The sequence below is a fragment of the Rhinoderma darwinii genome, chromosome 4 (assembly GCF_050947455.1).
Source record: "Rhinoderma darwinii isolate aRhiDar2 chromosome 4, aRhiDar2.hap1, whole genome shotgun sequence".
Taxonomy (NCBI): Eukaryota; Metazoa; Chordata; class Amphibia; order Anura; family Rhinodermatidae; genus Rhinoderma; species Rhinoderma darwinii.
Genome location: NC_134690.1, coordinates 139,365,894 through 139,393,286, shown reverse-complemented (window position 1 = coordinate 139,393,286; position 27,393 = coordinate 139,365,894). Strand labels below are relative to the sequence as shown.

Below are 27,393 nucleotides of genomic sequence, written 5' to 3'. Positions count from 1 at the left end.
TTTCATTTATTTTGTGACATTTCAGTTATTAGATGCCAAATAAGTATACTAGAAGTTTTTTGCTCTGACATATCTGTTTGAAGGTAATGTTTCCTCAAACTTGTGCTTTACCTTAATTCGGGATTTGTAGCTGATATAAAGAACCAAATTCACATATGCTGAAGTAAGTTGAGGAACCACTTCTGTTGATATTAAACATATCTAAATTGCACCATTTTTGCTGACATAGATTTGCCAGCAATATGACACTTTTTATAAATGTGCCCTGGTAGGTTTTAAAAAAATATTCATCCGGTTTAACACACGTATAAAAGGAGAGCACCAACCAATATTCATAGAGTGACACAGAATATTTAATGTAATACAACAAGATAACAACAAAATAATTACAACATAAGAACAAAGAGGGGGATTTATTATTCTTTCTCCACTCACTCTACTTCACTAAAAATGTTCGCGGCCCCACAAACTAACTATAATTTATGCCATAAACTGGAAAAAAAATGAGAATGCAAATCTACTCCAGCTCATATCTAAAGTAGATTTGACTTTTTTAATAAATTAGGCGGATCTTTCTCCAGTGCTCTTTAGATTAAGACTGGCATCTGAAACGCCAGTCTTAATAAATTCCCCCCAAAGCGTTTGTAAGCTAGCCTGGACTTAAAGGCTATGTACACCTTTGAAAACTATTTTATTTTTTATTTTTTTTATAAAACAGTGTCTCAGTGTGATTGGTGCAACTTTCTGATTAATTTCTATTAAAAATAATTGTAACTTTTTCAGATACAACTGCTTTGTATCCTGTATATAGTGCAGCTGTATCTAACGCTGAAACCTGTATCCGTCAGCTCAGCGGCACTGACGTGTTCGGTGACAGTGGGTCCTGCGTGTCAGAGACTGTTATCGATCACATCTAAGTTCATAACTTAGATGTGATCAATAACAGGTGGATCCCACTGAACCCATCAGTCCTGCTGACCTGACAGATTCAGGTCTTAGCGGAAGATACAGCTGCTCTGTATACAGTATACAAAGCAGCTGTATCTGAAAAAGTAAAAATAATTTTGAATAAAATGTAATTATTAAGTTGCACCAATCACACTGATACACATTTTTATTTAAGTTTTCAAAGGTGTACATAGACTTTAAACACTTCCGAGTGAACAGATTGGCCTAATGAATAAAGTGTTGTTTTCCATAACAAAAAAATGTGGTCACACGTTTTATTTTTATAGTGCATATTAGAAAAGCAATGATTTGATTTCTGTAAGCAATGTGTCAACTTTTAATTTGTAACCATTTGTATATAAGGGCCCACAGTATCTATTGTGTACATATATGGGACAGAAGAAAATACTTTGTTATGCTTTTTACGAGGTGTGTGGATATATATCCAGGCTGGTTGATAATTTGCATAGCAAATATTTATATCTTTCACACATTAAGGTAGTGGTGCTTTAAGAACTACACCATTAGAACATAAAAATAAAACAATAAAATAATTTTTTTTATCCTTAAAGAAGTAATTCCAGGACATATACCTGCTTCTATTCCATCAAAGTGTTTACCTGCCTGTCCTGCTGTATTGTTTTCTCAAATCTAGCAGTAGAAAAAAAACACTACAGCATGCCACAAAAACACCAGGAATAAGACATGCTGTGGTTTGACCAATTACGTATATTGTACTGGTCCAGAGCTACATCCGGGTTTATGATCCAGAGCTGGATACAGAATTCTGCTGAAATCTTCCAGTATTTATTGCATTCTCATTATATCTGTACACTGTACAGTAATTGCATGTGGGAAAAACTCCCTCTCCCTTTGCATTATATGAGCTCAGCTATACTGTAAGTGGTGTGTGTATCAACAAGATTGTTGACTGTTTCCAATAACAACCATCAGAACTGTGAATGCAGCTGTGAACTATAGGGGCATGGCCAGACGTGGCGTGTTTCTGCTGCCATTGTCCGCATCAATGCCGCACATAATCTGTGTTGCAGATTCTGTTGCAGCTTTGCCTAAAATGTGCAGGAAATTGATGCGGATTAGCCGTTGCATATTCAGGTGAAGAGAACTTCCCTTCTCTCTATCAGTGCAGGATAGAGAGAAGGGACAGCCGTTTCCTTAGTAAAAGTAAAAGAAATTCATACTTACCTGGCCATTGTCTTGGTGACGCGTCCCTCTTTCGACATCCAGCCCGACCTCCCTGGATGACGCGGCAGTCCATGTGACCGCTGCAGCCTGTGATTGGCTGCAGCTGTCACTTGGACTGAAACGTCATCCCGGAAGGCCGGACTGGAGGAAGAAACAGGGAGTTCTCGGTAAGTATGAACTGCTATTTTTTTTTTACACGTTGATCTATATTGTGATCGGTAGTCACTGTCCAGGGTGCTGAAACGGTTACTGCCGATCGTTTAACTCTTTCAGCACCCTGGACAGTGACTATCTCCTGACGTCGCCTAGCAGGCGTTTTTACGTTTGTGTGCATGGGGCCTCAGTCTGGCTATAGACCAAGAAACACATAGGTCCAGCCAGAATGAAGTAATATCCTGTTCGAAAAAACCAATATGCAATGCAACACACATAACATCTGCAGATTTCATTGCGGAATTTTGAATCTCCGTTGAAGTCAATGGAGAACTTCCGCAATGAGCCCGCAACAAGTCCGCTACACGTCCGCAACAGCCAGTGTATGCTGCGGACACCAAATTCCACACCGCAGCCTATGGTCCGCAGCTGAGTTTTCCGCCACGTCAGCACGAACTTAACTGAAAAGGTGTGGAAACCAATGGACAATATGTCCGCCGTGGATTACCGCAGCGGACTGTCCGCAGCGGAATTCCAGAGCAATTCCGCCACGTCTGGCCATGGCCTAAGGCTGAGTTCACACGTTTCGGATTTGTCTCAGATTCTGTTGCGGTTTTGACGCAGATCTCACCCTTTTGGATTGTAAAGTGTAATATCTGCGCTGAAAATCTGCCTCAAATCCGTGACGTGTGAACTCAGCCTAAGCACATTCAGACGTGGCGGAATTGAATTCCGCTGTGGTCAGATCGCAATGGAATTCTATGGCAGCCGGTTTTTACATGTGTTTCTATACATTTTTAGGAAACTTAATTCAGACGTTGCGGAAAATAACTGTGCGGAAATTAGGCTGCGGTTCAGAATTTTCCCTCCTCTGCAGTGTAATGAGCATGCTGCAAAGAATTTCACTGCGGATTTCAGCCATAGCAATGCAAAAACTGAAACCTGTGGCAAGTCCGCTGTGATATCTGCAACGTCTGAATTACCTGTCAAATAGGCAAATGTTGGTGCAGATTCGTTGCGTAATTGCCCCAAATCTGCACCAACATTTGCAGCGGAAAAATTCCGCCACGTCTGAACATGGCCTAAGGGTATGTTCCTACAGGCAGGACACCCTGCAGATATTCAGCAACAGAAAATCTGCATTGAAATCTCAAAAAAAACATCAGGTTATTCAGTCACAGAAATTCGCAGCAAATAGTGAGTTTTTGCTGCGCATATTGCTAGAGAAACGCTGCGTTTTTTTTATACAGCGGTTTTACCTGCGGAGTTAGTGTTAAGCATTGATTCTAGCAAATTTAATATGTCCCCGCGGATTTCCAGTGGTTTTTACTGCATTTACGTAGTGTAAACGCTGTACAAAATGCAGAAAACCGCAACTTGTGTATTTTAGTGCAGAATTTATACTCCCCATTGAAGTCTATAGCCAAACACAAAGCATCTCTGCACAAAATACGCAGCATAAATTTACATGCTACGGATTTGAAAGTCGCACCGCAAAACGATTTCTGCACGACTTTTCTTAGTTTTTTTTTTTCCCCCACGTGTGGCTGAGTCTTGCAAAATCTCATTCACTTTCCTGTTACTGTAAGCGCTGCTGAATTTCTGCCCAGAATTCCGCAGTGTTTACGCTGTGCGGTAACCCAGCCTAAGGGTATATTGACACGCGGCAGAAATTTGCTACAACTATCCCACTTATCTGAATAGTTCTTGCAGAAATCCAAGCACATACGGCAGAAGCAACCACATTCACATGTATGGAACAGATTTTCAGTTTCAGAAATTTTTTATACTGCATAAAAACACAGTATGACTGTGAAGTGGTGTTTAAAGGTAGACCTAATCGTTAAATCATGCCTGTAAAAAGATTCCCTGAAATAAATGTACTGTTTACCTATACATAAGCAGGAGAGAGAGTGTGACTAAATCCATAATGGTCTTAGAGCTGGTGACACTTTGCAGTAAGTGACTGCCGTGGTGAACTTCAGTAATTTAATTGTGACACAAACATCAGGGCATTGTGCATTGCAGCTTTCCGTGCTGACAATTCCTCTTTATATGATCATGTCACCAAATATTTTTTCTTCCCTAGAAAACCAAAGATAATTTTAGTCAATGCATAACATGTCTACATTCGAATTGTTATATTATTATTATTTTTATTATTATTATTATGTACACAATATTATACGTTTTGCTATGTAAAATAATTTAGAACGGGCAATTTTACTATGTAAAAAGACATATAACATTTAAAAAAATTTTTGACATTATTGGTACAAAGTCTTAAAGGGACTTCCTCCAAGAACATCTAGATGGCAATTACATAACTGAGCTCTCTTGCTTTCTAATATACTTAGTAATAAACTTGCAATGTTTGTTTACATATGATTACGGATGGTTTTTGTATCGGTCCATAGGGATATAGACAACACATACGTATACAAATACTACTTCAACCAGCTATTTATATATTTCCAGGGAACCCCTTAGGGCACGGCCAGACGTGGCGGAATTGCTGTGGAATTCTCCTGCGGCAGTTTTTTACAGTTGTTTCAATACATTTTTAGGCAAGTTAGTTCAGATGTTGCTGAGAACTCCGCTGCGGACCATAGGCTGCGGTGCGGAATTTTCCCTCCGCAGCATGCACTGACTGTTGCGGAGAAAAAGCAGAATTTCACTGCGGATTTCAGCCTTTGCAATGGAAAAACTGAAATCTGTGGCAAGTCCGCTGTCTTTTCGGCAACGTCTGAATTACCTGTCAAATATGCAAATGTTGGTGCAGATTCGTTGCGTAAATGCCCCAAATCTGCACCAACATTTGCAGCGGAAAAATGCTGCCACATCTGGCCATGCCCTTAGTGTCATTGTCAACTGCAAGTCAAGCAGGATATGCCATAAATGTAGGATAAACTCTGCAATTGATCCCTGCCTCGTCCCATCTGTTCAATGGAAGTTACGATCAACAGCCGAGAAAATGGGCTTGGGTATTTCCATAATTCCAATTGAAGTGAATGGAGAGAGCTGGGGATACTGTAGGTTCTGTTCTGGAGATACTGTAGGTGTGCATTCTAGCTCTCATGTATATGCCCTAAAAGTTTCAGCTGGGAATACCCCTTTAACCAAGCCTCGGGCACCAAAAAAAGAACTACATGGCAACAGTTTACTAAAAACTGGACAAATCTGTTCTCTCATATAATGCTTCGAAATAAATCTGGTAAATTTTGTCATACCCATCATGGTATCATATCTGTCATGGTATCATATCTGTCATGGTATCGCACCAATTGAAGTATGGTATGTTACAGATTATAATACTAAATTTTTGTCTAAAAATAATTCTGGTGCAGGACTTGTACACTAAAGGGGGGAATTCATTAAGACAAACATTTCCTATGGCAATCTTAATAGGAAACAAGCTGTAGTAAGATATGTTCACGCTTCTTAATAAATTTGTTGTATCTTCGACTGTCTGTGCACCATAAAATTTAAACTATTCTGGAGCAGAAGTAGATTTCCACTATAAATTACACCATTTTCATGGCCCTTTCCACTAAGCTCCCCCCACTGTTTTTAGTGGAAAACTGTCAAATGTTGAAATTTTGGTGACTTTTGAGCCGTTAGCGACTTTACAACACCTGAATATTTTTTTTTTACTAATCTGGATTAGACATAATTTACCATCCAGTACTCCTCACAGTCAGTTCCATAAGCAGTTCCACATCAGGTGCCACAAATCGGCATCAATGATACAAAATCTGGGCCAAAATGATGTAGAGATCCTGCCCAATTGTTGGCATCAAATAGTACTGATGTATCATCTATAATTATGTACGTTTATTTTTCACAGCTGGAGAGTCCCGTGTGTCCCAGAAATCTTTGAACACGAGAGTGGGAATGTGCTGAGTATATAATAGCTTAGCCTGAATAAGATAAGTCTATAATGCTGACAAAGGCATACACAGAACTCGTAGTGCTCCATACCAAAACTCAGAATGGGCACCATTCCCATTGAGATCTCTGTCAAATGCACTATTTTTTTTTAAAGTTAATGTCCTCCTTAATTTTATGCTATCGCTTTATAGGAACTATGGCTTCATTTTCCACGCATAGATCTGCAAATCACCGGCTGCCCTTTACACAGTCATGGTAAAATTCTGTCTGAAAGCAACCGCTGCTAGCTGGAGCTAACTTCATATGCATATAGACTATAAAATACTGCAACCTTGAGTTTCTTTGTTCTTTCATCCAAATGGATTTGTTGACTCCCCATACTCCACTGTCTACTCCTATGTTAAGATGTTACAGAACTAAGGGGTACTTAAAGAGGCTCTGTGACCACATTATTAGTGCCCTATCGTGTACATAATGTGATCGGCGCTGTAATGTAGATGATAGCAGTGTTTTTTATTTAGAAAAACGATCATTTTTGATGGAGTTATGACCTAATTTAGCTTTATGCTAATGAGTTTCTCAATGGACAACTGGGCGTGTTTTACTTTTTGACCAAGTGGGCGTTGTCAAAGTGTATGGCGCTGACAAATCAGCATCATACACTTCTCATTTACACAGCACATAGTAATCTTACTAGATCACTATGTGCAGCCACATACACACACACATTAACGTTACTCAAGTATCTTGACAATGACTAGGCAGCACCTCCAGCCAGGATGTGATGTTGTCTATTCAGAATCCTGACACTTCGCTAACGTTTCTGTGAGATTTACAGCAAGGTAAGTGTAATCTCACGACATTACGCTGTAAACTGTCATTTAAAACGAGATTATGCTTGCCTAGCTGTAAATCTCGCACAAACGTTAGTGAAGTGTCAGGATTCTGAATAGACATCACGTCCTGGCTGGAGGTGATGTATATTCACTGTCAGGACACTTCAGTAATGTTAATGTGTGTGTATGTGGCTGCATATAATGATCTAATAAGATTACTATGTGCTGAATACATGAATGGAGAGAAGTGTATGATGTTGATTGGTCAGCGTCATACACTTCTCTCCACAACGCCCACTTGGTGAAAAAGTAAAACACGCCCAGTTCTCCATTAAGAAAGTAATTAGCATAAAGCTAAAATAGGTCATAACTCCATCAAAAATTATCGTTTTTCTAAATAAAAAACACTGCTGCAATCTACATGGCAGCGCCGAGCACGTTATGTAGAAGATAGGCCACTTATAATGTGGTGACAGAGCCTCTTTAACTAACTACCGTTGAATGATTTTTTTATTAAAAAAGTGCTTAGAATAAAAAAAACACATTGCTTTAACTGACGATTATTAAATAATGTTTTTACTTTTTACAATACAGCTTCTATGTATCCTAAAGCTGTATCGTTCTCTTTCAGCTGAAACCGTAAGTTCAGCTGTACTGTCGGCTTGGCTGAGAGCGGGTCCTATGTGTCTCTGACACACAGGATCCAACTATTATTGATCACTTCATAACTTAGATGTGATCAATGTTATCTGGATCCTATTTGTCAGAAACACGCAGGACTCGCTCTCAGCCAAGCCGACAGTACAGCTGAACTTACGGATTCAGCTGAGAGAGAAGGATACAGCTTCTATGTATAGAGGATACATAAAAGATGTATCCTAAAAAGTAAAAGAAACAATGTAATCGTCAAGTAAATAAAGTGCTTAGAATCAAAAAAATACATTAATTTAATTTAAAAAAAAACATTCAAAGGTTTGAATAACCTTTAAAGGCATTTAAAATGTGGCCAAAGTTCTAGATGCCTTTGTTTAAAGGGGTTGTCTCAACATAGACAATCCCTTTCATATAGCAGCCGCCATGGCAATATGCTGATCGCCACTGTTCCAGTTCTCGACACCCCAGGCAAATTGCTTTTGTGACGTCTACGGTGGCTCACTGGTTAGCACTGGAGTCCTGGATTCAAATTCAGCCATGCAATATCTGCTTGGAGTTTGTATGTTTTCCCCGTGTTTTACGTGGATTTCTTCCGGGTACTCTGGTTTCCTCCCACATTCCAAAAATATACAGATAGGGCATTGCGAGCCCCACTGGGGAATAAAGTTTGGACAACTTCTGTACATCAGTGAGGAATATGTTGGTGCTATATAAGCACCAGAAATAAATAAAACAATCTGAGAAAATCAAAACTTCACAAAAAATACATCCAAGTTACTTACATTTAAAGTCCCTGTGCGTAGTATCCTGGCTGAGAGCTTAATCACCAATGCTAATGATGAGCACATAATGAAAACACTTGAGATCAGGTCAAGGATTTGTAAAGCAAGATGATACCATTCATAGTAGAGGGGTTCTTGGCATGTATTCTGAAACTTGGCATAAGGGAAAGGAAACTTAATTGCATAGCCAATGTAGTTGGTCGATGACATCCCAGCAAAAGTGTAGTAACAATATGGACCGATAAGAATGGATGCAATGGCCACTGTAAGTTGAACAGGTGATCCGATGATGCTTAAAAGACCCAAGGTAAATGTGGATTCCCACTGCAAGATATGTCAAACATAAAGTCAACCTTTAAACAGCCATGTCAGTGCACTATTTTCCTATATACAGCCTCCTAATATTAGATATTATTTAGATGTTTTCTTCATGTTATCAGTAAAGTTGACTTCTTTGACTTGTGAATAAGATAATTGACATTCTATATTTTATTTTAAATTTGTATAAAAAATGTAATTATATAGAAGGAAATATTACCAGTGATCTTTGTGTCCATTCACGATAAGCTAGAAGTGCAAGAATGCCAAGTGACAGGGCCTGGGAGAGAAATGGGTATTTAATATATCAAGATCATATCTTGAGCATCTTAAAGAACATTACAAATTATAATTATACATTAGACAACCACTGTCTTTATCTATAATGATTATGTATGATATCATTTACTATGCATAAAATCTTACCAGAATCAATAAAAAAAATAGTATTTCGTTTTCTGATGAGACCATTAAAAAATGACTACGGACTGTAAAAGGGCGAAAAATACTCAGGACAAATAACCCAATGCAGTTAATTTATCAGTGTATTTACACCAGTTTTCTGGCAAGAATACATTGGAAAATACAATATTCTGAATGAATGCAATATTTATGATGCACCTGCCACACTTTAACACATATGAATATGTAGGGGAAAAAAAGGCCACTTGTTTTGTAATACATAATGGGACGATTTATTCTATTAGCCTTATTTAATGCACAATTTTAGAGATTTGCTATTAAGCAATAATGAAAAAAATGATACATACTCCTTAGTACCAGACTGGAGGATGTCACTTTGCTGCGTGCACTGTTACAACTAGGAGGATTTGAAATGCCCATGTGATAAATCTTAAAGTGGAACTGCACAGTAAGACCTCATTACATAGTTACATAGTTACATAGTTACATAGTTTGTACGGTTGAAAAAAGACACATGTCCATCAAGTTCAACCAAGGGATGGGAAAAGGGAAGTAAAAAATTTCTACACATAGCAGTTAATATTTTTTTGTTCTAGGAAATTATCTAAGCCTTTTTTAACCCCTTCCCGCTCCTTGACGTACTATTACGTCATGGCAGCTGTATCGTTCGCGCTCCATGCCGTAATAGTACGTCTCGGGAGTAACGGCCGTTTCGGCCGTCCTCCCGACACATACAGGAGCTGTGACGCTGCTGTCTTGTTCAGCAGCTGTCACAGCTCCTACAGCGGGGACCGATCGCTGTGTCCCCGCTGATTAACCCCTTAAAAGCCGCGTTCTATAGAGATCGCGGCTTTTTAGGGGTTAAGCTGCCATCGCCGGCCTGCTACGCGATAGCGGCCGGCGATGGTGACTATGGCAACCGGACACCAAACAATGGCGTCCGGCTATGCCATAGACGGAAGCCTAGTGGGTCCTGACAACGTCAGGACCCACTATGCTTGCTGTCAGTGAGTAGCTGACAGTTCTAATACACTGCACTACGCATGTAGTGCAGTGTATTAGAATAGCGATCAGGGCCTCCTGCCCTCATGTCCCCTAGTGGGACAAAGTAATAAAATTAAAAAAAAGTTAAAAAAAGATGTGTAAAAATAAGAAAATAAAAGATTTAAAAGTAATAAAAGTAAAAATCCCCCTTTTTCCCTTATCAGTCCTTTATTATTAATAAAAATATATAAACAAACAAATAAACTATACACAATTGGTATCGCCGCATCCGTAACGGCCTGAACTACAAAATTATTTCATTATTTATCCCGCACGGTGAACGCCGTAAAATAAAATAATAATAAACCGAACCACAATCACAATTCTTTGGTCACTTCACCTCCCAAAAAATTGAATAAAAAGAGATCAAAAAGTCGCATGTACCTAAAAATGGTACTGATCGAAACTACAGTTCGTTACGCAAAAAATAAGTCCTCGCACGGCTTTATTGATTGAAAAATAAAAACGTTATGGCTCTTAGAATATGGTAACACAAAAAGTGAATGATTGTTTACAAAACGTATTTTATTGTGCAAACGCCATAAGACATTAAAAAAAACTATAAACATCTGGTATCGCCGTAATCGTATCGCCCCGCAGAATAAAGTGAATATGTCATTTATAGCGCACGGTGAACGCTGTAAAAAAAAAAAGAAAAAAAAACAATAGTACAATTGCTGTTTTTTAGTCACCGCGCCACTTAAAATAGAATAAAAACTGATCAAAAAGCCGCATGCACCCCAAGAAAACTACAATGCATTCCTCAAGGGGTCTAGTTTCCAAATTGGGGTCACTTTTGGGGGGTTCCCAATGTTTGGGCACCACAAGACCTCTTCAAACCGGACATGGTGCCTAATAAAAAAGAGGCTTCAAAATCCACTGGGTGCTCCTTTGCTTCGGAGGCCGGCGCTTCAGTCCATTACTGCACTAGGGCCACATGTGGGATATTTCTCAAAACTGCAGAATCTGGGCAATACGTATTAATTTGCGTTTCATTGATAAATCCTTTTGTGTTATAAAAAAAATGGTATAAAGAGGATTTTCTGACCAAAAAAAAATGTAAATTTCACCTCTACTTTGCTCTAAATTTTTGTGAAACACCTAAAGGGTTCATAAACTTTCTACATGCTGTTGTGAATACTTTGAGGGGTCTAGTTTCTAAAATGGGGTATTTGATAGGGGTTTCTAATATATGGGCCCCTCAAAGCAACTTCAGAACTGAACTGGAACCTAAAAAAATAAATAAATGAGGAAATACTTCGCTTCTTACATTATACTGATAATGAGCCGTGCCCACCCCGAGATGGCCCCAGTTTTGACCGTTTGTATAAACGGAGACCCCTATTAGACCGTTCCAGTGCCCGGTTTTCCCAAGCATACACCCCCGAGAAGTGTATTTCTATTGATGAGTCCCTGGTACATTTTAAAGGGAGGGTTCAATTCCGCGAGTACCTACCGGGTAAGAGGGCAAGGTATGGCGTGAAGATGTATAAGCTGTGAGAGTGCATCAGGGTATACCTACAGGTTTAAGATATATGAAGGAAAGGCCACCCCCAAACCAGACTGCATCCTGGACTACAATAGGTACATGGGAGGGATGGACTTGTAAGATCAAGTCCTGAAGCCCTACAGCGCCATGCGGTGTGGTATAAGAAGCTGGCCGGGCACATCATACAGATGGCATTGTACAATGCGTACATGCTACGTCGATGTGCAGGCCAGACGGGAACTTTCCTGGAATTTCAAGAGGTGATTATCAAGAACCTAATCTTTAGGGACCAAGAAGGGGGGGCACCCAGTACTTCTGGAAGCGAGCCCACACGCATCGTACCAGGGCAACACTTTCCAGGAGAAGTTCCCCAAACTGGCAAGAAGGGAAAAAGTCAAAAGAGGTGCAAAGTCTGCTATAAGAGGGCGATAAGGGATGACACAATATATCAATGTGACACGTGTCCCGAATAACCAGAGCTCTGTATGAAAGTGTTTTAAAATTTATCATACATCCCTTGGTTTATAATTTACCCCAATTTTACTTACCCTGATGCACTCCACACAGCTTATCCCCCCTCGTCTTTCCCCTCTGGGCCCTGCTGTGTGTCCAGGCAGCTGATAACAGCCACATGTAGGGTATTGCCATACCCGGGAGAACCCACATTACAGTTTATGGGGTGTAGGTCTCCGGTCAAAATGCTCACTACACCTCTAGATGAATGCCTTAAGGGTGTAGTTTTTAAAATGGGGTCACTTCTTGCGGGTTTCAACTGTACTGGTACCTCAGGGGCTTCTGCATACATGACTTCGCACTAGAAAATCCCCAGTAGGCCAAATGGTGGTCCTTTCCTTCTGAGCCCTCCCATGGGCCCAAACGGCAGTTTATCACCACAAATGGGGTATTGCCGGACTCAGGACAAATTGGGCAACAAAATTGAGTATTTTATTTCTTGTGAAAATAAGAATTTTTGAGCTAAAATGACATATTATTGGAAAAAATATATTTTTTTTTTAATTCCCAGCCCAATTCAAATAAGTTCTGTGAAGAAACTATGGAGTCTAAATGGTCACATTACCCATAAATGAATTCCTTGAGGGGTGCAGTTTCCAAAATGGGGTCACTTCTGGTGGGTTTCCATTGCTTTGATACCTCTGGGGCTCTGCAAATGCGACATGGCACCCGAAAACCAACCCAGCAAAATCTGTACTCCAAAGAACACACAGCGCTCCTTCCCTTCTGAGGCCTCCCATGGGCCCAAACGGCAGTTTATTGCCACAAATGGGGTATTGATGCACTCAGGAGAAATTGGGCAACAAAATTGAGTATTTTGTTCCCTGTGAAAATAAGAAATTTTGGTAAAAAATTACATCTTATTGGAAAAAATTTCATTTTTTTAATGTCACAACACAATTGAAATAGGTGCTGTGAAAAAACTGTGTGGTCAAAATGCTAACAACAACCATAAATGAATTCCTTGAGGGGTGTAGTTTCCAAAATGGGGTCACTTTTGGTGGGTTTCCATTGCTTTGATACCTCTGGGGCTCTGCAAATGCGACATGGCACCCGAAAACCAAACCAGCAAAATCTGTACTCCAAAGAACACACTGCGCTCCTTCCCTTCTGAGGCCTCCCATGGGCCCAAACGGCACTTTATTGCCACAAATGGGGTATTGATGCACTCAGGAGAAATTGGGCAACAAAATTGAGTATTTTGTTCCCTGTAAAGTAAGAAATTTTGGTAAAAAATTACATCTTATTGGAAAAAATGTCATTTTTTAAATGTCACAGCCCAATTGAAATAGGTGCTGTGAAAAAACTGTGTGGTCAAAATGCTAACAACAACGATAAATGAATTCCTTGAGGGGTGTAGTTTCCAAAATGGGGTCACTTTTGGTGGGTTTCCATTGCTTTGATACCTCTGAGGCTCTGCAAATGCGACATGGCACCTGAAAACCAATCCAACAAAATCTGGACTCCAACAAACATATAGCGCTCCTTTCCTTCTGAGCCCTCCCATGGGCCCAAACGGCAGTTTATTACCACAAATGGGGTATTTCCACACTAAGGACAAATTGGGCAACAAAATGGGGTATTTTGTTCCCTGTGAAAATAATAAATTTTGATCACAAATGACATTTTATTGGAAAAAATGAAATTTTTTTCATTTCAGAGCCCAATTCAAATACGTGCTGTGAAAAAACTGTGCGGTCAAAATGGTAACAACAACCCTAAATGAATTCCTTGAGGGGTGTAGTTTCCAAAATGGGGTCACTATTGGGGGATTCCTACTGTTTTGACACCTCAACACCTCTTCAAACCTGGCATGCTGCCTAAAATATATTCTAATAAAAAAAGAGGACTCAAAATGCACTAGGTGCTTCTTTGCTTCTAGGGCTTTTGTTTTAGTCCACGAGCGCAGTAGGGCCACATGTGGGACATTTCTAAAAACTGCAGAATCTGGACAATACATATTTAGTAGTGTTTCTCTGGTAAAACCTTCTGTGTTACAGAAAAAAAAATGAATAAAATTGAAATTCAGCAAGAAAAATGAAATTTGCAAATTTCACCTCCACCTTGCTTTAATTCCTGTGAAATGCCTGAAGGGTTAAAAAAACTTTCTAACTGCTGTTTTGAATACTTTGAGGGGTCTAGTTTTTAAAATGGGGTGTTTTATCAGGGTTTCTAATACATAGGCCCCTCAAAACCACTTCAGAACTCAAGAGGTACCTTAAAAAAAAGGCTTTTGAAATTTTCTTAAAAATATGAGAAATAGCTGTTTATGTTCTAAGCCTTGTAACGTCCAAGAAAAATAAAAGAATGTTCAAAAAATGATGCCAATCTAAAGTAGACATATGGGAAATGTGAACTAGTAACTATTTTGGGTGGTATAACCGTCTGTTTTACAAGCAGATGCATTTAAATTCTGAAAAATGCAATTTTTTCAAAATTTTCTCTAAATTTTGCAATTTTTCACCAATAAACACTGAATATATCGACCAAATTTTACCACGAACATGAAGCCCAATGTGTCACGAGAAAACAATCTCAGAATCGCTTGGGTAGGTTTAAGCATTCCGACGTTATTACCACATAAAGTGAAAAATGTCAGATTTGAAAAATGGGCTCTGAGCCTTAAGGCCAAAACTAGGCTGCGTCCTTAAGGGGTTAAAGCCATCTACTGTCCCTGCTGTGACCAGCTCCTGCGGTAGGCTATTCCATAGATTCACAGTTCTCACAGTAAAGAAGGCTTGTCGCCTCTGCAGGTTGAACCTTTTTTTCTCCAGACGGAGGGAGTGCCCCCTTGTTTTTTGAGGGGGTTTTACATGGAACAGGATTTCACCATATTTTTTGTATGCGCCATTCATATATTTATATAAGTTAATCATGTCCCCCCTTAGTCGTCTTTTCTCAAGGCTAAATAGGTTTAGTTCTTTTAATCTTTCCTCATAACTTAGATTCTCCATGCCCCTTATTAGCTTCGTTGCTCTTCTTTGTATTTTTTCCAACTCCAGGGCATCCTTTCTATGAACTGGAGCCCAGAACTGAACTGCATATTCTAGATGAGGCCTCACTAATGCTTTGTAAAGTGGTAATATTACCTCCCTGTCCCGCGAGTCCATGCCTCTTTTGATACACGACAATATTTTGCTGGCCTTTGAAGCAGCTGATTGACACTGCATGCTGAAATTTAGTTTATGATTTACAAGTACACCCAGATCCTTCTCAACAATTGACTCCCCCAGTGTAGCTCCCCCTAGGACGTATGATGCATGCAGGTTGTTGGTACCCAGATGCATAACTTTACATTTATCTACATTAAACTTCATTTGCCAAGTGGACGCCCAAACACTTAGTTTGTTTAAATCTGCCTGCAATTCACAAACATCTTCCATAGTCTGAACTATATTACATAGCTTGGTGTCATCTGCAAAAATAGAAATAGTGCTATTAATCCCATCCTCTATATCATTAATAAATAAGTTGAATAATAGTGGTCCCAGCACTGAACCCTGGGGTACACCACTTATAACTGGGGACCATTCAGAGTAGGAATTATTGACCACAACTCTCTGGATACAGTCCTTGAGCCAATTCTCAATCCAATTACAAACTATACTTTCTAAACCTATAGTCCTTAATTTACCCATTAGATGTCTATGAGGGACAGTGTCAAATGCCTTTGCAAAGTCCAAAAACACTATATCCACAGCGGCCCCTCTGTCTAGACTTCTGCTTACCTCTTCATAAAAACAAATCAGGTTGGTTTGACAGCTTCTGTCCTTTGTAAAACCATGCTGGCTGTCACTTATAATACTATTTATTGTCACATAATTCTGTATATAGTCCCTCAATAGCCCCTCAAACATTTTCCCCACAATTGATGTTAAGCTTACTGGTCTATAATTACCCGGCGAAGACCTAGTGCCCTTTTTGAAAATAGGCACCACATTTGCCCTGCGCCAGTCCCTTGGCACTATACCACTCATGAGAGACTCTCTAAATATTATGAAGAGGGGGACAGAAATAACTGAACTAAGCTCTTTAAGAACTCTAGGGTGTAACCCATCTGGTCCCGGGGCCTTGTGTACATTTATTTTATTTAATTTAGCTTGGACCATATCTACATTCATCCAATTCAGTATATCAACTGATATATTAACAGCACTGGCACCGGCTACATCAGCTGCTCCTTCTTCTGTTGTATATACAGAGCGGAAGAACCCATTTAGTAACTCTGCCTTCTCTTGATCCCCTGTGACCAACTTCCCATTACCATTATCTAGGGGTCCTACATGTTCAGACCTTGGCATTTTTGCATTTATATGCTTGAAGAATTTTTTAGCATTTGTTTTACTATCCTTGGCCACCTGCCTTTCATTTTGTATTTTTGCTGATTTTATTACATTTTTACAGGTTTTATTAAGCTCTTTATATTTTACAAAGGCTACAGCTGTACCCTCAGATTTGTATTTTTTAAATGCCCTTTTTTTGTCATGTATTGCCCCTTTCGCAGAAGGTGTAAGCCATGTGGGGTTTAATTTTAGTCGTTTATACTTGTTACCTGTAGGAATACATTTTGCACTATAATTACCCAAGGTAGATTTGAAAATCTCCCATTTATCATTTGTCCCATTATTTGACATTAGTTCTTCCCAGTCTATATCCTGAATTGCAGCCCTCATCCTGGGGAAATTGGCTTTCTTAAAATTAAATGTTTTTGCCCTCCCAGCCTGCGTTTGTTTTTTACAGTATAGGTAAAATGTAACTATATTATGATCACTGTTACCGAGGTTTTCACGAACATTGACATTCCCAACAAGCTCTGCATTATTAGAAATGACCAGATCCAACAGAGCTTCACCTCTAGTCGGGTCTTCCACAAACTGGCCCATAAAATTTTCCTGTAACAGGTTGAGGAAATGTCTCCCCTTTGCAGTTGAAGCCGAACCATGACACCAATTAATATCCCGGAAATTAAAATCTCCGATTATCACAACAGTACCCGCCTGTGCAGCCCGCTCCATCTGTTTATATATTTGACCTTCCATCTCCTCAGTTATATTGGGGGGTCTATAGATTACACCAAAAGTAATTTTTTCAGTGTTTACTTCCCTTTGTAATTCCACCCACAAGGTTTCAACCTCCTCACAGTATTCACCCTCTAATGTCTCATTTACACTCACCTTCATATCGCTTCTCACATACAGACATACACCACCACCTTTCCTATTTGCCCTGTCTTTCCGAAACAGTGTAAAACCCTGTAGATTTACAGCCCAGTCATGTGAAGAGTCCAGCCATGTTTCAGCAACACCAACTATATCTATATCTTCTTCCAGTATTAAGGCCTCCAGCTCCCCCATTTTGCTTGCTAGACTTCTGGCATTTGTGAACATACACTTTAACTTGCCTTTAAATGTTTCAATTTCACTATCAGAAATGTGATTATTTGACATTTGGGCCTTTTTATTTTCACTGCTGTTTTGTAACGAAAGGATCTCCTTATCTTGTTGCATAGTCCTCTCCCCACCGTATGTCTCTCCCCCCACCAATATAGTCTGACCCCTCTCTAACCTAACTACCCCTTTATTTCCTACATTGGCCTCCCTCCTCAGCCCTAGTTTAAACACTCCGCCACCCCAGCTAGAATTCTCTCCCCCAGCACAGCGGACCCCCTTCCATTTAGGTGCAAATCATCTGCAGAATACAGTTTGTACCCCAATGAAAAGTCAGCCCAGTGCTCTAGGAACCCAAATCCTTTTCCTCTACACCAAGACTTCAGCCATGCATTTAACTCCCTGAGCTCCCGCTGTCTTTCCTGTGATGCGCATGGCACAGGCAGTATTCCTGAGAATACAACCTTGGAGGTCCTTCCCTTCAGCTTGTAGCCTAGTTCTTTAAAATTATTCTTAAGGCTCCTCCACCTACCATTTATTCTGTCATTGGTACCGACATGGACCACAACAGCTGGATCATCACCAGCCCCTCCCAGCAATTTGTCCACCCGTTCCACCACATGCCGAACCCTGGCACCAGGGAGACAGCAAACCATTCGGTTGAGGCGGTCTTGGCGACAAATTATTCTATCCGTCTTCCTGATTATAGAATCCCCTACAACTATCAATTGTCTTGGCTTACCTGCATTACCATCCCGCCGACTACTAGCTGGGCTGTTCTCCCGGCTGTTAGGGAGATCAGTATCCACTAGGGCTGCCATTTCTGAGACTGACACCCTCGCATCATCACCCAACCTGGCAATTTTGCTTGGAATGCCAGAAACCGGATCGGCCTTCCTTGTCTTTGACCCCTTTCTACTGCCCCTAACTACATTAACCCAGCTACTTACCTGATCCTGCTCACCCATGTCTTCACCCTCCAGTTCTAACCCACTAACTGCATGCTCTGTGAGCAGCAAGCTCCGCTCAAAATTGTCTATCTTCCTCAGTGTTGCATTCTGCTCCTCCAGATCTCTAATGCGAGCTTCCAGGTGAACAACATGCTCACATCACATCACATTCACACGAGTATATCAGATTCACCTACGTGAAAAAGGCGCGTAAATCTGGACCGTTTGTGTTGCATTTGTGTTGTGTTCTGCATCAATGTGTTTTGCGAGTGGCATGCGTTATTCACGCACTCACAAAGCACATAATTTTTTTTATTTTCAATCGAATTGATGCGCAAATCATGCACCGCACACGGATGTGAATCCGTGTGCAGTGCGTGGTTTTCACGCACCCATAGACTTCAATGGGCGCGTAGGTGCGTGAAAACGCGTGAATATAGGACATGCAGTGAGTTTCACGCAGCGGACTCTCGCTGCATGAAAACTCATGCATGTGTGAACGGACCCATTGAAATCAATGGGTCCATGTGCTGCGCGTGATTTCCATGCGCAGCACAGGGGCGTTATTCACATTCGTGTGAATGGGTCCTATCAAGATAGAAGATTCCAACTGTGAGATTGTTGATACCTGCCTATTTCTAGATCGAAGGGGCTGTAGTGCTCTAAAGTGATGGGTTCACAATGGGAGTTTCTTTGCATTTTTGTTGTGTTTTGGAAATGCTGGAAAGGAAAACACATCTTGAAAGCACATGCATTTTTGTAAAAAAAAATCTAAAGTTTTTTTTAAATACCCATTTACTGGTTTGAGGCTTACAGCAGAAAAACTCTGTAAGGGCATGACCAGACGTGGCGGAGTTCTTCTGCGTTGCAGATTCTGTTGCGGCTCTGCCTAAAATGGGCATTAAATTGATGCGGACTAGCCGTTGCGTATTGAGGGGATGAGGGCTTCCCTTCTCTCTATCAGTGCAGGATAGAGAGAAGGGACAGCCCTTTCCCTAGTAAAAGTAAAAGAAATTCATACTTACCCGGCCGTTGCCTTGGTGACGCGTCCCTCTCTTGACGTCCAGCCCGACCTCCCTGGATGATGCGGCAGTCCATGTGACCGCTGCAGCCTGTGATTGGCTGCAGCCGTCACTTGGACTGAAACGTCATCCCGGGAGGCCGGACTGGAGGAAGAAGCAAGGAGTTCTCGGTAAGTAGGAACTTCTATTTTTTTTTTACAGGTTGATGTATATTGTGATCGAAAGTCACTGTCCAGGGTGCTGAAACAGTTACTGCTGATCGTTTAACTCTTTCAGCACCCTGGACAGTGACTATTTACTGACATCGCCTAGTAACGCTCCCGTAATTACGGGTGCACACACGTAGTCACCCGTAATTACGGGAGCCCCATTGACTTCTATGGGCCTGCCCGTGCCGTAATAACGGCCCGTGATTACGGGCGTTTTTACATTAGTGTGCATGGGGCTTCAGTCTGACTGTAGACATAGAAATAAATAGGTCCAGCCAGAATGAAGAAATGTCATGTTCGTAAAACAAATACGCTACGCAGTACACATAACATCTGCGGACTTCATTGCGGAATTTTGACTCTCCATTGAAGTCAATGAAGAAATTCCGCAATGAGTCCGCAACAAGTCCGCTACACGTCCGCAGCAACCAGTGTATGCTGTGGACACCAAATTCCGCACCGCAGCCTATGGTCCGCAGCGGAGTTTTCCGCAATGTGTAAACGAACCTCACTAAAAAGCTGTGGAAAGCAATGGAGAAACATGTACGCTGCGGATTTCCGCAGCGGACTGTCCGCAGCGGAATTCCAGAGCAATTCCACGACGTCTGGTCATGCCCTTATACATTTTTAGGATGCGTTTTTCTTCCAGCATTTCAAAAACTCAGTAAAAACAAACAATGGGAACCCAGCCTAAAGCTATAAAACCCCTGTGGAGCTAGCTGGAGATTTTTGACTATAAGGGCTTATTCAGACGAACGTAAAACTCACGACATGTCCTATATTTGTGAGTTTTTCGCGCATCACGCACCCATTGAAGTCAATGGGTACGTGAAAATCACGCGCACCACACGGAAGCACTTCTGTGGGACATGCGTGATTCGCGCAACAGCAGTGAAAAGTATGATTGAAAACAGAAAAGCACCACGTGCTCATAATGATGGCGGCTGCGCGAAACTCATGCAGCCACACTTCATATGGTGATGACACACGGAGTTAAGTGCCTTTTGCGAGCGCAAAATGCAGCGTTTTTTGCGCACGCAAAACGCACACGCTCGTGTGAATCCTGCCTTAGGGTCACACGTGGCGTGTTTGCATTGTATTTCTGCAGCGTAAAAATACGCTGTGGAAAAGTTTGCAATGTAAGCCAATGGAAGAAATATTCCCTAGTCAAGAACCTGAGAAATCTGTCTGAATTGCAGAATATTTTTCCCATTGGAGATTGTATAATACAATGCAAATAAGCCACGTGAGACCGCTTAATGGGGCAATAGAAGATAAATCCAGTCAGAGTTTGTCACTGGACAGGTTTCAGGTGATTTACCAAAATCTACAGACTTTTCAAATTAGGAATTTGCGCAGTTCATGGTCACAGAGCGGCACTGATGGACCCTTCCGATATATGTGCATACTGTAAACTCCTATGAAACATGATACATTACACTGTTTTGTTCTCTTACTTTGCTACTAAGAATCTGATGGTCAAGTGAGCATGAGAACTTTTATTTAATAGTAAAAGTGATTTATTAGGGGAGGTGTGTTTCTGGAAGGCAAATCTATTATTGAGTTGTGATATACACTACCATTCAAAAGTTTAGGGTCACTTAGAAATTTCCTTATTTTTGAAAGAAAAGCACAGTTTTTTTCAATGAAGATAACATTAAATTAATCAGAAATACACTCTATACATTGTTAATGTGCTAAATGACTATTCTAGCTGCAAACGTCTGGTTTTTAATGCAATATCTACATAGGTGTATAGAGGCCCATTTCCAGCAACCATCACTCCAGTGTTCTAAGGGTACATTGTGTTTGCTAACTGTGTTAGAAGGCTAATGGATGATTAGAAAACACTTGAAAACCCTTGTGCAATTCTGTTCGCACTACTGTAAACAGTTTTGCTGTTTAGAGGAGCTATAAAACTGACCTTCCTTTGAGCTAGTTGAGAATCTGGAGCATTACATTTGTGGGTTCGATTAAACTCTCAAAATGGCTAGAAAAAGAGAGCTTTCAAGTGAAACTCGACAGTCTATTCTTGTTCTTAGAAATTAAGGCTATTCCATGCGAGAAATTGCCAAGAAACTGAAGATTTCCTACAACGGTGTGTACTACTCCCTTCAGAGGACAGCACACACAGACTCTAACCAGAGTAGAAAGAGAAGTGGGAGGCCCCGCTGCACAACTGAGCAACAAGACAAGTACATTAGAGTCTCTAGTTTGAGAAATAGACGCCTCACAGGTCCTCAACTGGCAGCTTCATTAAATAGTACCTGCAAAACACCAGTGTCAACGTCTACAGTGAAGAGGCGACTCCGGGATGCTGGCCTTCAGGGCAGAGTGGCAAAGAAAAAGCCATATCTGAGACTGGCTAATAAAAGGAAAAGATTAATATGGGTAAAAGCACACAGACATTGGACAGAGGAAGATTGGAAAAAAGTGTTATGGACAGACGAATGGAAGTTTGAGGTGTTTGGATCACACAGAAGAACATTTGTGAGACACAAAACAACTGAAAAGATGCTGGAAGAGTGCCTGACGCCATCTGTCAAGCATGGTGGAGGTAATGTGATGGTCTGGGGTTGCTTTGGTGCTGGTAAAGTGGGAGATTTGTACAAGGTAAAAGGGATTTTGAATAAGGAAGGCTATCGCTCCATTTTACAACGCCATGCCATACCCTGTGGGCAGCGCTTGATTGGAGCCAATTTCATCCTACAACAGGACAATGACCCAAAGCACACCTCCAAATTATGCAAGAACTATTTAGGGAAGAAGCAGGCAGCTGGTATTCTAGCTGTAATGGAGTGGCCAGCGCAGTTACCAGATCTCAACCCCATAGAGCTGTTGTGGGAGCAGCTTGACCGTATGGTACACAAGAAGTGCCCATCAAGCCAATCCAACTTGTGGGAGGGCCTTCTGGAAGCATGGGGTGAAATTTCTCCCGATTACCTCAGCAAATTAACAGCTAGAATGCCAAAGGTCTGCAATGCTGTAATTGCTGCAAATGGAGCATTCTTTGATGAAAACAAAGTTTGAAGGAGAAAATTATTATTTCAAATAAAAATCATTATTTCTAACCTTGTCAATGGCTTAACTATATTTTCTAGTCATTTTGCAACTCATTTGATAAATATAAGTGAGTTTCCATGGAAAACACAAAATTGTCTGGGTGACCCCAAACTTTTGAACGGTAGTGTACCTACATTTCCATATAAAGAGACGCTAAAATTGTACAACATACAATGCATTGAATTGATACTATTTTTTATTATTAAAAAAAAAAAACACTTCTCGACTTATCGGGTCCCACCGCTTGAACCCCCATCAATTGCAAGAATGGGGGTCCCAAACCCCCCCTCTGTTCTTCCTCACTGCTGGCCCTGCAGTTAGGAAGCGTTGAGTAGAGCAGCGGTCGATCATGCACGCTATACTCTACTATTTCCGTCATTCCCATAGACTTTGAATGGAGCGGCAATGCGCATTCTTGACCAATGCTCCATTCAATGTCCTCCTTACTGCCATCGAGCACTCCCGTTCTCACGATTAGTGGGGTTCCCAGTGGGGGCCCCCAGAGATCAGACAATTGTCACCTATTCTGTGGATAGGTAATCATTTTCGATTTATGTTAGATGGTGCCCTGTGCAGGATTATTTTGACGCCCCTTTGGCACCCTTTGCATCGCCACATAGGAGAAAAAAAATAATCTCAGGTAACAAGGTGCCAAATTATTCTGTCTCCTCCAGGCATAATTTTTCTGCTCTCCAACAGTTACCACTTTTTCCCAGGTATCACCTCCCCCTTCATATCGCATCATATAATTTTGAAATGTGTATTTGTAAAATCATAGTAATTAAATTAATAAAATCTGAAAACCATTTTTGCTGCATAAATAAATATATATTAAAAATCTTTTGGATGTAGATGATAAGTGATAATTAATATTTTACTTTGTTACTAAGTCTGATATTTGACTTCTGGCATCAAAGTATGGGTCTCATATTTTTTTGGAACAGGGTGTGGCGTATCAGTAATAAATCTGGATACACTTATACATTTTCTGTTTACATTCAGGTCTATGTAAATATGTCAATAATGTATGTATTTACTATGCAGAACACACGGTACCCACTTTATCAGTCCACTCCACACCAGTCACCCAAGGCAAACCTGTGCTCTTCTACCAGCTATAAATCTCTAGTATTTAACATGGTCTACAAGCTTCTAATTGAAAATTCTGAGTCAATTTGATTGACCCAGAAATGTCCTGATGTTAAAGGGGTTGTCCAATCCCAAAAAATTGATGGCCTATCCTCAGGACAGGCCATCTATATCTGATAATTCGGGGTCCGACTACAGGAAACCCTGTCAATCAGCTGTTTTGAAAGAGCTTCAGCAGTATAGCATTAACTGAAATGAAGGGGAAGCATCGCTTGTATGAGTGCTGCCGACCCTTCAAAACAGCTGATTGACAGGGGTGCCGAGAGTCGGACCCCGACCGATCACATTTTGATGGCCTGTCCTGAGGATAGGCCGATCAATTCTTTGGGATTGGACAACCCCTGTAAGATAGATTTCATAATAGATTGCTGAGGTTTAACAGTTGTGGTCTCCTAAAAAGGCACCAAAGGGGGGGGGGTGGTGTGTGTGTGTGTGTGTGTGTGTGTGTGTGTGTGTGTGTGTGTGTGTGCTTATCTCTATTGTATGTATCGTATGTATTGTATATGTATGCCTGTCGTCTGACCTTTATAATGTACTTTAGTAAGAAATACTAAACGGTATCTTTTTTTAAAAAAAATTATACTTTCTCAGCTAATGACCCATACTTAAAAGGCAGAAAAGATTTTTAACTGTACCAAAATGACACTGAGTATGCCCAAAACAAACTTCCTTACACCCGGAAAAGCATACACAGACTAACAAGAATGGAAATGATTAACAAGAGCTTAAATAGAGGCAATGAGATCTAAATGTCTCATTTTGACAACTGACTGCTAAACGCTATTTACATGCGATGCCTCTTTATTCAATGTCACCTTTAATATGTCTCGTAAGAAAGAACATATAATGTAATAGGGATATTTTACCCCAAAGGGGCAATAATCATAGAAAAGAAGCAAGCTTCTCAATATTTGAGTCAAAATAGGAGACAATAAATCTCTAAAAGACTGATCAGTCTAGTGAATTAAAGCTCCCCCTAGTGGATGTTGCCAAGTGCTTACACCTGATTAGGCACAAAAATGCCTGTGACCTTTATTAGGGCTTATTCACACGAACATGGAAATTGGCCGTGTTTTTAACGGCCGTTACACGGCTGCATAAAAATGTATGTACTTCTATGGGGCTATTCACACGGCCATTGTTTTAACGGACCGTGTGAATGGCCCGTAGAATAATAGGACATGTCCTATTTTTGTCCACTTTCACTGATACCTGAAAAGGCTCAAGTCTATAAGGGATCTGAGTCAACGTGTCCCGCACGGATGCAAATCAGCCGTGAAAAATGGCCGTTTTTCATGTCTGATTTTACACACGTTCGTGTGAATAAAGCCTAAATGATATTCTAGGTAGGTGAATCTTATCTGATTTTATGAGACCGGTCAGAGAACACAATAATGGCTACTATTTATTTCATGTGTCGAGCAGGCAACAATATAAAAAAATACGTTTCTGCAACTTTGTATCAATGTTTCAATCCATGATGTGAGTGATGATAATCTCTGCACAGCGCTGCAAAAAATGTTGGCGCTAAATAAGCAGCAGAAAAAAAAATACATTTTGATCAATAGTAAACAAACAATAATGTCAGTATAAACCATTAATGTGAACCTGGCCCAAACATTACATACAATGAAACCTGGGGTCTGCTTTTATTCTCTTACCAGCGCTCCATTCCAGATAGGACAGGCAATCCGTATGCTCCAACCAATAAACAAAGGATTGTAGCTAAAAACAGGAAAAAAGGCTATGACCCCTGAAATAATGCTTAGGGTGCCAAATGCAGTTAGGATTCCGCCGGTAATCTGATAGAGGCTCGTCATTTTCCGTAAAGTGCTACTTTTTACTGTCAGGCAGGCTGGAACCAATGGTGTTTTCTAAGCACTTTCTGTAAACTTTTGTTTCTTGGAAACTGTAGTCAAGACACAAATCCATTGTTTACATGTGTCAGCTCAACCTGCTGTTTGCTTTTAATTATTTCCGGATATGCTAGGACATGGCCACCAAATAAACACGCTTGTATACGTATAATAGGAAACAATTCCCCCACAGATAAACTAACAAGTTTTTGTGTCCGTTCCCTCTTCTACGAAAGAATGTGTTACATCATCTCGGAGCCGTGTGGGGTAATTCATCCACACCAAGAATTTAGGAGTCTGGAATAAAGTTTTAAACACATTCTTGGGACAATTCAAGAAATATATGTAAATGAAGAAAAACAAAACTCAAAAATGTATGTCATTATAATTAACCTTTGACATTCCTGGTGCTTGTTACTAGCCCTTGTAATCTGGTCCCATATCTCAATTCAGATCATGCTGCTTGATTGTATAGTTTGTTCAAGATTAAAAAACATGGCTGCTTTCTTAGGGCTCATTCAGACAAGCGTGATTCTTTTCCGTGTGTTGTGCGTTGAAATAACTCACAGCACATGCACCCATTGATTTCGATGGGGCTATTCAGACATGCGTGAGTTTTCACGCAGCTTGTCTCCGCTGCGTGAAACTCACTGCATGTCCTATGTTGGTGCATTTTTGCGCACCTTGTCGTCCATTGAAGTCTATGGGTGTGCAAAACCACGGTCAGCACACGGACGACATCGTGTGCTGTCCGTATTTCACGCATCAGTTACAAATAAATGCAGAGAAATAAGAAAAAATAAATAAATGCTTGCACGGACGTGAACAACGCATTCCGCACGCAAAGCAGACTGATGCCAATAAGCGCACTGACATGAAATGTAGGAAAACTCTGTTTTTTACTCGCTCAAATTGGACACGCGTCTGAATGTAGCCTTACAGACACATCTGCTCATGGGTTGTGTGGAAATGAAATCCATTCACTTCAATGAAGCTGAGCTGCAATACCAGACACAACCCATGGACAGGTGGGGCACTGTCTCTGGAAGAAAGAAGTCTTGTTTTTCCTAAACCTGGACAACCCCTTTAGGCTTTGTTCATTATGTTCTGTTTGCATGTTTGAAGTGTACCTTTGAATGTATACCCCAGACGTAAACTACATTAAAACATACAGCAATCAATTTAATTCTTAACCCTATTAAATAAAGAAATAGCGCTTTATCCAGGTTAAGTGTCTTAAAGGGAAGGTGTCACAAATTATTTTTTTTATATAATATTGCTTTTAGTTTAATATTAAAATAAATGTTATTTATTTGTGTTCCTGTGTTGTACTTTTTACTTTTTTCTTACTTTTACTTCTATATGGGGGCTGCCATTTTTTTTTTTTTCATCTCTGTATGTGTCGATTAACGACACATACAGAGATGGAATACGGCACATACAACCCCATAGAGAATGCGAACGGGAGCCGTTCCATTCACTATAGCGTACGCCGTCTGT

General features: G+C 40.5%; 1 protein-coding gene across 1 annotated transcript; it reads right to left on the bottom strand.

Annotated features, from left to right (window-relative positions):
* Positions 1 to 1,039: 1,039 nt before the first annotated feature.
* TMEM212 (transmembrane protein 212) lies at positions 1,040 to 26,185 on the bottom strand. The gene is made up of 4 exons (XM_075864046.1): positions 25,699 to 26,185; positions 9,009 to 9,068; positions 8,471 to 8,794; positions 1,040 to 4,392 (listed from the first exon to the last, which is right to left on the bottom strand). The coding sequence occupies exons 1-4, from the start codon at positions 25,855 to 25,857 to the stop codon at positions 4,372 to 4,374; spliced, it is 564 nt and encodes a 187-aa protein (XP_075720161.1). The 5' UTR covers positions 25,858 to 26,185; the 3' UTR covers positions 1,040 to 4,371.
* Positions 26,186 to 27,393: the final 1,208 nt, after the last annotated feature.

Coding starts and splice junctions, on each gene's coding strand:
- TMEM212 (XM_075864046.1), bottom strand. CDS start 25,857: ATGACGAGCCTCTATCAGATTACCGGCGGAATCCTAACTGCATTTGGC. Junction 9,069..25,698: donor CTATCTGGAATGGAGCGCTG/GTAAGAGAATAA, acceptor TTTCTCTCCCAG/GCCCTGTCACTTGGCATTCT. Junction 8,795..9,008: donor AATGGACACAAAGATCACTG/GTAATATTTCCT, acceptor CATATCTTGCAG/TGGGAATCCACATTTACCTT.